A 12,894-nucleotide genomic window follows, 5' to 3' on the forward strand; every position below is an offset into this window, starting at 1 on the left:
AGACGCACTATGTCCCATAAGGACCCAGGATCTCGCCGTGTGCCCATATGAGAGTAAAAGAATTCGATGGGAATAGAATAAAAATTAAAATTGCATCATTTTTTTTCTCAATGTTATAATATAACATATGGGTCAATTTTTGTATTTTTTTCGTTTTCTTTTAATCTTTTCTGCTTTTCGGAATTTTTGTGTAAAGGTAAAATGACGAAAATGACGAAAATGTATAATTGTTTTAAAAATTATTGCGCATTATTGTATTAAAAAGCATGTTTTAATTTAATTTAGAAGACATTTTTTAAAACTTTTTTTAAGTTTTAAATCTTTCTAATGAACAAAGTCTTCAAAAATGAGGAATAAGCAAAATTTTTATTCTCCATAGTAATGATTTTAAGATAATCTACAAATGAATTAGCACACCGGTTTGACAATGTACACTTGGCGACGAGAATTCCACTTGAGCGACAACGCGATGCTAATACAACCCAATTCCGGTTGCTTTTATCGTGGTTTCGGGAATGGAGAAGTATCAGATCGCAGTGAAATCGTTGCTTTCGAAAAACGATGGAACCGCAAATCTCGTGCACATATCTGCGAAACGTTTCGATGTATCTGCTCACTTGTGCCATTATATCTTCCCATTAAATATATTCCGTTTATCGCTCACCGTTTATTTGATTATCTCGAGTACCGATGACACCATTTTTTCGCTGTATTTCGCCCACGAATCTTTTATTCGGGAAGATTAAAATATTACTTAGCGTTTAGTTGATTAGCATAAGAACGAGGTTCCGCTTTGAGACGTTCAGAACTTCAAGAACCACGTGTGCGCGCGTGACAGCTTGACTGTCACAACTATTCTTCAGTAGCTTTTGTGCCGTTAATTAACCATAAACACGACTCTTGAAGCATGTAGCCGTGAGTTTCGTGAATTATGCATCTATCATTCGAGCATTTTCGTCCTACCTTTCACTGCACGATTATATTCGCCCTTTGCGCAGTTTACTCGCGTCGCTGCATAATCGCCAATTACGAAACGTAAATAGGTGTTGCGACGTGCGCGCGATCACGATAACGTGCACGTTACATACTCGAGATTGTGCGAAATTCATTATATAATCAAATTAAAATACGTCTTGTCTGTGCAAAGGTCCTTCTGTACGGGCATTTAATACGTTTGCGCATAAAACTTATTATATAAGATTTTGTTTTTAAATGTCTTCAATGCTTTGCATAACTAAATAATCCAAGGGAAGAGACAACTGCGTGAACATCGTAGCTTAGCGGGCCGTGTAAACGATAATAATACCACGGTATAAGCCTTGCTGTCGCAACCGTTACCTTGTATTATTTACGTGACAGTTTAATCACGATATGTTATTCCCGATGATGAATTCCAAATCATCCCAGTAATAATCTTTGAAACATCTGGCCGATGCGTGAGTACTGAATACTTGACTCTCGTACGTAAACGTTGGATTTTTATTGCTTGAAAGCGCGGCTGTGGAGAAGAGCGCGCGTACGCACTGGTTCTCTTTCTCGTAGAAATTTCGAGGATGTGTTTTTTTAACACTATTCTCAATTTAACAATACTCTCAATCGTGAATGTACCGGACCAATTTTAACAGTACGACTACATTTCCTCGCGCTTTCATACAGCTTTCGTTCCTATTAGAATTCCTGTTAGAAACTAAAAGAGAGATGAAGGCTCTGAGAAAAATCATGAGATATTACTTGAATTTCATTAAACATTCTCTTTAATCGCACTTCTTCCGTGCATTCCAGATTCGTAACAAAACTTAAACTATGTCATATGTTTGTAGATTGAAAATAATACTATGAAATAAGCTGTATCCAGGAAATTTATATAATTGAGAGAATAAAATAAATTACAACTTTAATGTAATAATAATAAATTATTTGATAATTTCTAAAAAATCATCACTTTATATCGTATAAAAAGTAATAGTTTTCTTTCAATTATATATTAAATAAATTGCGCAAACAATAAATACTAAATAATTTTAAATAATTGAATTTTCACCAATGAGACCAAATCGAAATTAAGCTCTCGTATTCCTGGACACCGTAGTTCAACGCTATTTAAATAAATGTTAGTACAATCTGAAATAAATCTCAATATTCAAGTAAGATCGGGATCGCGTAAAATATCGAGTTTACGACCAATACCAACGAAATGAGTATCCTTTGAGGGCATGCTCGTTGTCGGCCACGTTCGCTTGCGGAATGAACGTGATGTTGGGTTGATGCCCGAACTCGTTTGACAGATATTTCACCTGCGTGTCGACGCCGTTTTCGTGTTGCGACCGGTAACTACCGTCCTTCCTCCCGTCGCGATAACCATCTTCTTGATGGCCGTGCGTCGTTATCGTGTAATTGAACTGATAGTACAGATCGTTCGCCATTTTCTCTACTACTCGATCACTCACGACAATTTTATCCGATCCATTCCCCTCGGATAACAGCTTCTTTGCGATTCGCACCATATTCTTCATGACATCCTCCGATGGTGGATTCTTGGTATGCGCTTTCGATGTGCTGTTTTCCTTCTGAATGGTCTTGCTTTTCTCTTCCGAGATGCTTTTAGAAGACGTATTTGCTGTGGAAATAAAATATTGAGTTGTAACGTATATTCGTCCCGTTTAAGTTTAATGTTTGTATTAACGAATATATGTTACAATCTAAGACATAAATTTCTCGCTATCTTAAGCTCCTCTCTGTGTCCTAAATTTATTTAACTCTGAGATTTTTCTTAGTAGAATAAGAGATCGTAAAAGCAACACCATAAAATCACCACCATAAAAGCAGCACTTATATACGATTTTTTTCTCATTTTATAAAAAAAATATGAGAATTAATTATGAAGAATTTAAGAATAAGAAATATAATTTAAAATTTTATATCAATTAAAAAATATCTTAAAAATTATTAATTTATATTATATCAACTTATTATTAATTAATATTATATAAATTCTTCATAATTTAAAATCTATATAAAAAATGATTGTTGTTAGTATGTATTTAAAAGTTAATAATAATAAAACTGCATTTGTCTATAAATTCGTATATAAAATTGCAAGAGTAAAAGTCAATGTTAAGGAATGGAATTATACATTGTAGACAAAAAGGGTTAATTAATTAGAATTGTTCTGTCTGTTTGATTTACCGCGTTTTGCATTTTCCGATAGTATCTTCATCATCTGCTTCAATATCGGATCCATTTTCTTCTGCAACGGTGATTCCGTAATGGTCTTTGCATTGATTTGATTGGATTTCGTCCGATCGTCTTCCTGTATCACTAAAAGCTTACAGCTGCCGCAGGCTCTTCCCACGGCTTCCACTAGTTTCTTCGCCGCTTCCGGTCTGTCCTTGAATATCTCCTGCGCATCCTTCACTTGTTGAGCGAATGCAGGAGTGATCAGAAATTTATTGACAATAACTACGAATACTCATAAACTTAACCATTTAATGATCACAAACTCACGACTCGTTATTTTCCGATTTCTCTGTCTGGTGATAATAAAGTCGCCATTCCTGTCGGTGGTATAGCCGGTCTCGTGATAAACGCCATCGGCAGTAATAAAACCATATTCCCCGGTAATAATTCCCTCGGCGTCTTAATAAGGAAGATATCAAAGTGTCACGATTAATCACTATTTGATTTAATAATATTTAATAGATAATATTTAACAAATCTATCAGTGATAGAATTTTCTTCTTTAATATTTTTCTTGATTGTGCATACCTTTCTTCTCATATCTGTGCTGAAAATCGACGATATTGAAGGAGAACTCGTAGGGTTGATTGTCGTCCGCGGCAGTGGGATGCTGCACGACCACGTAACACAACAAGCACAAAAGTTCGCACAACCTCCTCTGCAATGAAAATCACTTTTAATCGCTTTATGCATGAAAACACGTCGTTTCCTGCCACGGCCTTGGATCCTCACCACGAAGGACAACATCCCTGCGGCTTCGAGTTCGCGCGACTGAATGATGGCACGAGCGAATCCTTCTAGCCTGCAACGGTGATGTAACAAACGAGAAAAACCTTCTCGTCTCCGTCGCGGTTTATCTAGGAAATGACACAACGTTGTGCATCGAGGGAGAGAAGAAGACTCGACGACAGGAAAAAAAGTTAGACAGGCCTTCGACGCTTTTCTCAGACAAATAGATGCCTTCACGTAGATTTCATGCTTGTATCAACATCTGAGAAATAATTTATTGTACAACGACTGTCAATGCTCATAAATCTTCCAAGTCTAGTCAAGTCGTATCGTTGTTTCAGATTGCAATGTCCAGTGCTTTAAAATTTTATTGTTATCTATGACGCAGTTAACATGAATGAATGTTAACACACATTTCCTGTCTGAGAAAGTTATGAGAGTGAAATATGAATCAATTTTACGAGTTCTCCTTCAGTTGATTTCTGATAAGTATGAGGAAAGGAAGAGAGAGGAAAAGAAAGAGAGAGAGAAAGAGACTATTTCGATTATAACAAAACTTAGGAAACAAAATTTTTATTATTGCTGAATAAACTTGCTAAATATTTTTTGCCAAATATAGTAAAATTTAAATAGTACTATCATATACCATATATACCATATTATATCTGTGTCAATGTAAAAAGATATAATATTTATCTAAAATTTCTACAATTTGTGAAAGATGTACATACAGATACACATAACGCATCTTTTCTGTGACTTACTTAATGCGTTCTTTTTATTTTTAAGAGCTACCTATACAATCCTATACACACTCAATCCGTGCGTACTATTTATTAATATAGCACATTCTTGAGATTATTTAGTGAGAAAAGTCAAGAAGTCAAGGCTATACTAGTTTTTAAATAAAACATATTTAAAGTTAGCCAATTTATATGTTTACTTGCTCAGGTATGTGATACATCGAGCATTAACATTAACGATATTTTCAGATATCTCAAAATTTATTGATTAATTTGAATTTTTTTGCCATTTGAAAAATGTCCCGCATCCCATGATACTATCACTTTATAAACATATGAATAAACATATGAATAAATAAATAAATGAATAAATGAATAAATAAATAATAAATATATATATATATTGCTGTTTTTGTGTTATAAAAATAGTATCTAATATTATAACAAAATGATTAATATTTGTGTTTATTGACGGAGCAAGACTAAATTCCTCTTCCATCTAAGTTAATTTATTATATTAATTAATTAACCATTATATTAAAATAATTGAAATTTACGATACAAAATGAATTAATTAATGAATTGTTATTGACATGAATGTTTAAGAGACTACAAATTTTTTCCGGTGAGAATTAATGCTCACAAGATGAAGAAAGACATTTACATTGATCAGGATAAGCTTGTATTTATTAGGTAACCTTTCATTTTCAGTTTCTCACACTTGGCGTAGATCGATAGCCATTCTACGTCAAGAGACAAGCACTCTCGCTATTACATATACATATATATAGTGCTGGGCGGACGATGCACGATTATAATAAATTAATGCACATTCAATGCGTATAGGTCAACCAATCGGATACATTGCTGGATAATGTCAGCAGAATCTTGCAATTTAAACGCTATTTTAATTTTAAACGCTATTGTGTGAAGCAAGCAACGTATGCTAGTAAATCGTGTCACGGATGGTTGACTTTGTGATTGAAATAAATCTTTACAAATATCATCGTAAAAAAATTTATTGACTTGATTGAAAATAAATGGATAAATATTTCAATCCAACAAACTGAATAAAATGATGAAGATTTTATTGTTGACAATTTTTCTTATATCTTCTCTAATAGATATAAGTAAATAGAACGAATCATCAAATATGGGTCGAGGATAAAAGAGGGGGCATTCACAGCTGATATACGACGGCAGCCGCGTTGATTGAAAATTTTATCCAGGCATACGGCTAACGAAGAAGCCACACTGAGATTAGAAATCGTATGGTCATCGAAAGTGGTACCGTTATGCCATTTGAGTCTCAATGAGTTACAATGTCATAGATAAACTCTCGATGCTGTCGAAGTCGAAGTGCCATGCAGTTGAAGTTCTATGATATACAGTTAGGCAGAACGTTAGGCAATGTAGATAGTGTCAAATATCGCAGCTGCATCGTCCTGAAGCTGCGAGAAGAAATTTTTACTAACTAAAAATCTGGAAATTTATGATCTCAATGAATACTGGAAATTTCGTGACAAAAACTTTATGTCGAACAGTAGTACATTTCCAGTCTAATTTATTCACCTATTGCTCGACTTTTCTACGGAAATGTGGAACAAGTTGGAATTAGAAATTCGATCGTCGAATACAGGACATCAATCGACAGGGAATCAATGAAGGAATCTGAATTCTTTCACGTAGCACGCTATTTACCTGATCCAAACATTCCATGATATGCGGACAGTTAGTCCTTATGTCTCGCGTATGCACCGCACATTTTGTAGTCTGGGGAACGGCATACCGATCTGATTTGTATGGCAAACTGTCAATTTAGGAACAATGATCTTTGCGGCATACTAACGACACCGCTCGCGGAAGGTGGGTTTCTGGTACGTATACGCATCGCGAATATCGAAGCCATGGTCTTTGGCGTTGACAAAATTTTCAATATATATATATATATACTAATTAGATATTCGCATATTAGAGTGCATGTACATAATAAAAGTGTACCTGTATAAAACGCATATAATTTACTCATATCAACGCATGTATTTCTCTTTATTCGTGTATGAAAATTCTACGTGTCTATCAACGCGTTTTTTGTTGGCGATATGCCAGTCGAAGAAACGCCTCAAATGAAATTCTAATTTCGATTTCGATGTCGAATTTACTGAGAGAGAAATGGGCAACCTGAATGGACACGTCTGCATATCTGCGGGAATCTGGACCAAACTGCCGTTATGTGAAGGTCCGAAGTAGGTCAGTCGACATCTTGATATCGTACCGGCGCTTCGCTTAATACGAAGTAAAACGCGGACAGGTGAACATGCAATCGAGATGTATGTATATTCTCTCTATCATACCAAAGAATTATAACATAACATGTAACATAAAAATAAATAAATATATTTAATTTAAAATTAAGTACATATAACAACTTTCTAAAGAATTAATCTAAAGAATTAATAACTAATACAAAGATAATTTAATAATAATTTATCGATAAATACAATATCTATAAATAATATTTAAATAACATATAAATTATGTAAACAATATTTAATATAATTTAATTTAATTTTGCCTCGCGTTACGATGGTTTCTATATCACAGATGCAAGCTTTAGTACTTTTGAGTGTCACTTTGGAAAATCAAAGCCATAATGGCTGTACATCACGAAGATATTGTTCTTATCGTTGCAAGCGTTTGCGCACTTTATCTACCAAACCATTCGTCTTCGTCGTCGTGAGGATAATGGTAATTATGATAATAATGCATATGATGTTGTGGTTGACGAATTACCACTACTTCTTCAGTTTGCGTGCTTTTAATAAAATTGTAGATCATTATTGCGATCGCTAATTGCGCCACCATGAGACTCCTTAAAAGTGACATTTTGATAGTCGCTATGGCGCCTGGTAGGGAAAGTATCTGTAAAAGTGTAATTTAACAGCATTGTCATAAATAATAAATTTTATCATTTATCTTTAAATCGAAAATGTTAAAAAAACATAAATAAGAAACCTGCATCACAAATGGTGTCATCATCATCATGAATCCGAATCTCTGTAAAGGATTCTCTCCTAAAAAGAATAATAAAGTCTTCTCTTTATTTTTGCGAGCCTCTATTTCTGTCTCTGAAAAAGAGAAATGCGCTTAATTTTCACTAAAGACACGAAGGCAAATAGAGCACTGTAAATACCTTGTAGTAGGTCAAACATTCTCACATTAGCGATGATTTCACCGTCTGTTAACGAAAACTTGATACCCGGCAAGATTTTTAAACTTATGGTTTCGTTAAAGCCAGTTTGCGAGTTGTTTAGTTTTCCTTCGACTCGAATTAACAATTTCGACGATATTAACCAAATAATGATATTATAAACGAATAATTTTGTTCCAATCATGTCCAAAACTTTACGATAAATAAATTAAAAATTTGGTTGCAACTGAAACATACATAACAAATATTATTCTTATAATTTCCTTATTGAAAACATAATTCGAGAGAAATATAATTAGAGAAATAATAATTTGTTTTCGACAAGTTTGTCAAATTTATAAATATATTAACAAATATCTTAAATAACAATTTTATTTTTGCAACTACTATTTTGTATAAAAACTAGCTAAGTAGTAGGTTGTGATAAAGTTATATGAATTATTATACGCATCAAATTATTCTACATCTTTTTATATATTAAAAAATATTATTTTGTTATATAAAGACAAATTTTACATGTATATACATATAAGATACATGATTTGTCTTTATATAACATATATATATATATATATATATATATATATATATGAGGCTAGATCTGCTTTCATTTAATTTTCACAATTATTGTAAATGTATTTTACACTTTTAATCTAATTTGTTCACAATTAATTAAACAAACATTCCACTGATATGTAAAGTAGTAAGACACCTTTTATAGAGTTTTTTTCACTGATTTGTACTCTTCCTTCCGATTTACACAATACAACACGTTGTTCTCGTAGTCGTTAAGCGTGCAGACTGCACTGTACGTTACGCAGAGCGCAGCAGAGATATTTTACCTTTTTTGTTCTTCAGATATCCCACTAGATTGAGAAACTGGGTCTCGTTTACTAGGGAATGCTATTTACACAGTGCGCAAACATAATGTCGATACACTTAGTCAATGACTCGCTACAGTAACCGCTCGCCGGTAATCAGAAGTCTTGATCTTGATCTTAACATTTAAATGCAAAATAAAATAATCCGTAAAGGAATAAAATTTTGCAAAAATTAATAAAACATAAGGTTTAGCAAAATAAGGAATAAATAATAAAATATTGCAAAAACATATTCACGATAAAGTTAATAAATTATTTTATAATATAACTTTCCTTCATATATTGTATATATGTGTGTAATATTGAATATATTAAATATATTTTTGTGTCAATAACTTTATCGCAAATGTTCAAAGAAGTATGAAATTTTTTCGTTAATTTTAGCAAATATATGAATGAGAAATATATTAACACATATATCATAGTTTATAATAAATATGTAATGTTATTTTATGAACATATTACATATAAATAAATTAGAAAAAATATATGTCGCGCGCGCGTTTTACAATAAAAGCAATAAATGTATAAATAATAAATATATTTCTATTGATATATTATATTAATATGAGGTATCCAGTTAATCCTTAAATATAGACATTCTTCAATCTTTTTGGTACAGAAATTTGGTTCTATAGTATGCGTCACAGTTATTAACGAAATTAACACTTTTCCTATGTTTGTTTGAAGATAATAAAAGTAATAATTATTTTCTAATTTGCAATGCGCATATGCATATGCAATGTGCATAGGACATTGCCTAATTTGTTTACGTATTGCGAAGGCTTATTGTGTGGCACATTTCATATGCGTGTGTGTATTTATAGATATAAATAATATAACATGATATAAAAAATATAAATTATAAAACGTAAATAAATAATTACACGTCTAGAGACAACTTATATGTTTTTTAGAAAAAATTTTATAAATCATGATTCTTTATTCCCTACTGCAATCTTATGCTTATTATTATATGTTATAAAATTTCTTTGCTATACCCGTAAAAACAATGTTCAACCTACATACATAAAACATGTATAGAAGTTTGATCTAAAATTAACATTTTGACGCTTATTTCTGGCAATAATAAATGTTTGCAAAAAATAATTTGGTCTGGAAAGAAAGATGTATGTTATAGATTAATTAGAAATTATAATCATTAATAATAATATCCAAATAGATGAATGAAAATGACAATTTTGTCTATTAAATTATGCAAGTTCTGGCTAATAAATTATGCAAATAATACAGTTTTCTTAAATTTCAAGCATCTGTTGGCTTCTGTTATTCTCTTATAGCTTTTTAATTTTTATGTCAGAATATAGTGCCACTTTATAGATTCATCCTTTATAGTAGTAATGATCGTCATATCCGGGTCCACTCGATTCCCAACTATGATACGCCTGAGCGTGTGGATAGCTGTTATGAACGTGTACGTGAATTGGTTGCGATGACGACCATGGTTGCGGTGCATGCCAGCCAGAATGCAATGTCCCTAGAAAGGTGCTGAGCTTAAGCACTAGCAGTATGATACCTGTAAAACAAATATAAAACATAGTTTACGTGTAAATGCAAATAAATAATATAAAACAAATATCTCGTTTCTTCGAAAACAGAAGATTTTGTAAAATTTTGTAAAAGAATAGTTTGGTAGAAATCAATTTGAGTAATAAATACGTAGAGAAATAGATATCAATTAGAGAGAGGGGTAAGAGGAATTTTCGTAATAAAAAATCAGAGTTTAAGTGGTTTTGGCTTATCCATAGTAAATAATGAAATTAAATAATAATAAATAACTAGAAAGAAGATATTCTAAATTAACTTATATCGTGAGGAACGACAGATTGCGCACAAGGAACTCCGAATTTGAGACTAGTCTGAATTGCGACTCACACGCGCGACAAACGGGTCAGCATTGTCGTCTAATCGTGTATTCAGGTTGCGCTATCCATAAGACAGCGGGATACCGTTATACATTTGTGCGGGTGACACTTTTCACTGGGCTTGAAAGTAACGATAACGAGTCTTACCGATGACGAGTCCCTTCACTGAGATCGCTGTCAACACCATCAACATTGTCATCATTACGCCCATTTTATACATCATCGGCATCAGCATGAACTGTATCCTTTTCTGTCCAAAAGTGCGAGACTCCTTTAGGTCGATGACTACGCAACGTGAATATTAATAATTAATTAATCTTCCTATAAAAATATTTTCTCTGAAAGCTGGCAATTAATCTAAACACCGTATCGGTATAAACGATCAGTATCAGATTAACTGACTGCATAAATTGTTTTAGCAAACGGCTTTGCATTCCAGGCAAATCGAGCATCGTATATTGCAAGTTGCTATTCCTGATTTACGTAGAATTTTTCCTGTTAGTGCAGAAAGGTACATGCATAAATAAAATTCTATCTCACCTGGCTTGTCTTCGCCTTCGAACATGTCCTTCGGAGTGCTCCGAAGATCCTCGTTATCGAGACTCGGGAGCGGTTGCTCCGAGACCAAGTTGAGCCTCGTAATATTGGATCGTAGGGTTTTATTACTTCGTCCCTTCGAAAATTCGATGTTCGCGGCACTCGTTGCAAGCACATTTTTCACTAACGCGACTGCCAATAGCACGCACGCCAGGGTCCGGCCAATCGCCTTCATTCTCGGACCGGTTTACCACTACCTGAACGTCCTCATCGACATTGACGAGCCTTTTTCTTTCGACCGATCTTTTTCCCTCTGTCTTCGCCTGTGAACCTCTTGAACCGGGCGATACACGAAATACGTGTTATTCGGACTCGGACGAACAACCGTGTGATTCCCTCCAACGAGCACTGAGCGGTTCGAACTCGAAAGAGAATCGCCCGCTGCGTGCGCGCTGACCCTCTGCGCAGCTCTTTCGGTGCCGATTTTGCGGGCGCCTTTGGCGAATGAATCTGGAGAACGTCGACCTGCATTGTACTGTCAGCAAGCGTTCATCTAACATCCGGTGTCTTCTATACTAAGATTACATCGCGAATGTTCTTATTCGCTAGCAAGAACGGACTTGCGATTGTTCGAGAATGTTGGTGATTTTATGATAATCAATCATTCATGTAAAGTATCTCAACGTGGAATTTAAATTATTATTGAAATTGTTATATATTTATGAAATCAAATTTTATGTTTATGTAATCTATAGTCTAAATAAATTAATTAACAAATAAATAAATATGTTTATTTGGTTGTTACTTATTAAAAAAGAAAACTTCGTTTTTTCTTTATTTAAACTTATTTTATTATTTTTATTGGTTTATAAGATATTTTCGTTTGTTTAGTGCTTTTAATAACGAATATATATATATATGTTACAACTTATATTATTAAAAATTCTAAAAAGCGGGACGAATATGTTACAATCCAATATTTATTTTATATATATACGTTTCGTTTTCCACTTTTACATCACTGTTACGGTCATCGTGCAATGACCGTTCACGCACCACCGTCACCTTGAAAAGGAGTGGCTAAGAGTATATTTAGTAGAAACGCATCGCTCCGGTATTTCCGAAGAAATTCATTGCAGCTTGCATTCCCCTATGCTTTTAGAAATTGCCGCGAAGAATTTTCACAATGTACGGACGACGGACAGCACTAGATGTGTACTGTTGCTGCAAATAGTCATGAAAATGATGGTCATCTTAAACGAATAATGCTTCCAACTTAGTAACTGCTCGCTGACCTCATACCAAGACATTATGTGGAACATTACGCGTGATAAAATTCGTTAACGGTCCAACGATAAGTAGCTCAAAGAATAGTCATGGTCAATGATCAACGTATAGTTTGCCTCAATACATTTAATATCATAAATTCGATGGAAATCGTTTAAGTTGTGTGTATGTTTACATTATTTTACTCTACATCCAATTTGTAGGTAAAAAGATGATCTTTCTAATCATGTCATTTATTCAAAATAGTCTCATAAAAGAAACTGTGAGGCAACGCATTCATTATTTGTCAAAGCATGGAGAAAGAAATAGCTCAGAGGCAAAAATAACAAAAACAATGTAAGAATCCAGTGCAGAATTATTAACGAGAATAAAACTAATTGCAC

At 33.4% G+C, this 12,894-nt stretch overlaps 3 protein-coding genes across 3 annotated transcripts; all 3 read right to left on the reverse strand.

Annotated features, from left to right (window-relative positions):
- Nucleotides 1-1,976: 1,976 nt before the first annotated feature.
- On the reverse strand, nt 1,977-4,221 carry LOC105283458. Its single transcript, XM_011346225.3, has 5 exons — nt 3,970-4,221; nt 3,766-3,895; nt 3,505-3,636; nt 3,187-3,414; nt 1,977-2,617 (listed from the first exon to the last, which is right to left on the reverse strand). Exons 1-5 carry the CDS (start codon nt 3,982-3,984, stop codon nt 2,175-2,177), a joined length of 948 nt encoding a protein of 315 aa, XP_011344527.1. The 5' UTR covers nt 3,985-4,221; the 3' UTR covers nt 1,977-2,174.
- A 1,153-nt stretch (nt 4,222-5,374) lies between these two features.
- Nucleotides 5,375-8,104, reverse strand: LOC105283456. Its single transcript, XM_026971359.1, has 3 exons — nt 7,903-8,104; nt 7,725-7,837; nt 5,375-7,631 (listed from the first exon to the last, which is right to left on the reverse strand). The coding sequence occupies exons 1-3, from the start codon at nt 8,102-8,104 to the stop codon at nt 7,416-7,418; spliced, it is 531 nt and encodes a 176-aa protein (XP_026827160.1). The 3' UTR covers nt 5,375-7,415.
- A 1,245-nt stretch (nt 8,105-9,349) lies between these two features.
- LOC105283455 lies at nt 9,350-11,459 on the reverse strand. The gene is made up of 3 exons (XM_011346223.3): nt 11,228-11,459; nt 10,835-10,972; nt 9,350-10,338 (listed from the first exon to the last, which is right to left on the reverse strand). The coding sequence occupies exons 1-3, from the start codon at nt 11,457-11,459 to the stop codon at nt 10,145-10,147; spliced, it is 564 nt and encodes a 187-aa protein (XP_011344525.1). The 3' UTR covers nt 9,350-10,144.
- Nucleotides 11,460-12,894: the final 1,435 nt, after the last annotated feature.

This window comes from Ooceraea biroi, chromosome 1, assembly GCF_003672135.1.
Source record: "Ooceraea biroi isolate clonal line C1 chromosome 1, Obir_v5.4, whole genome shotgun sequence".
Lineage (NCBI taxonomy): Eukaryota > Metazoa > Arthropoda > Insecta > Hymenoptera > Formicidae > Ooceraea > Ooceraea biroi.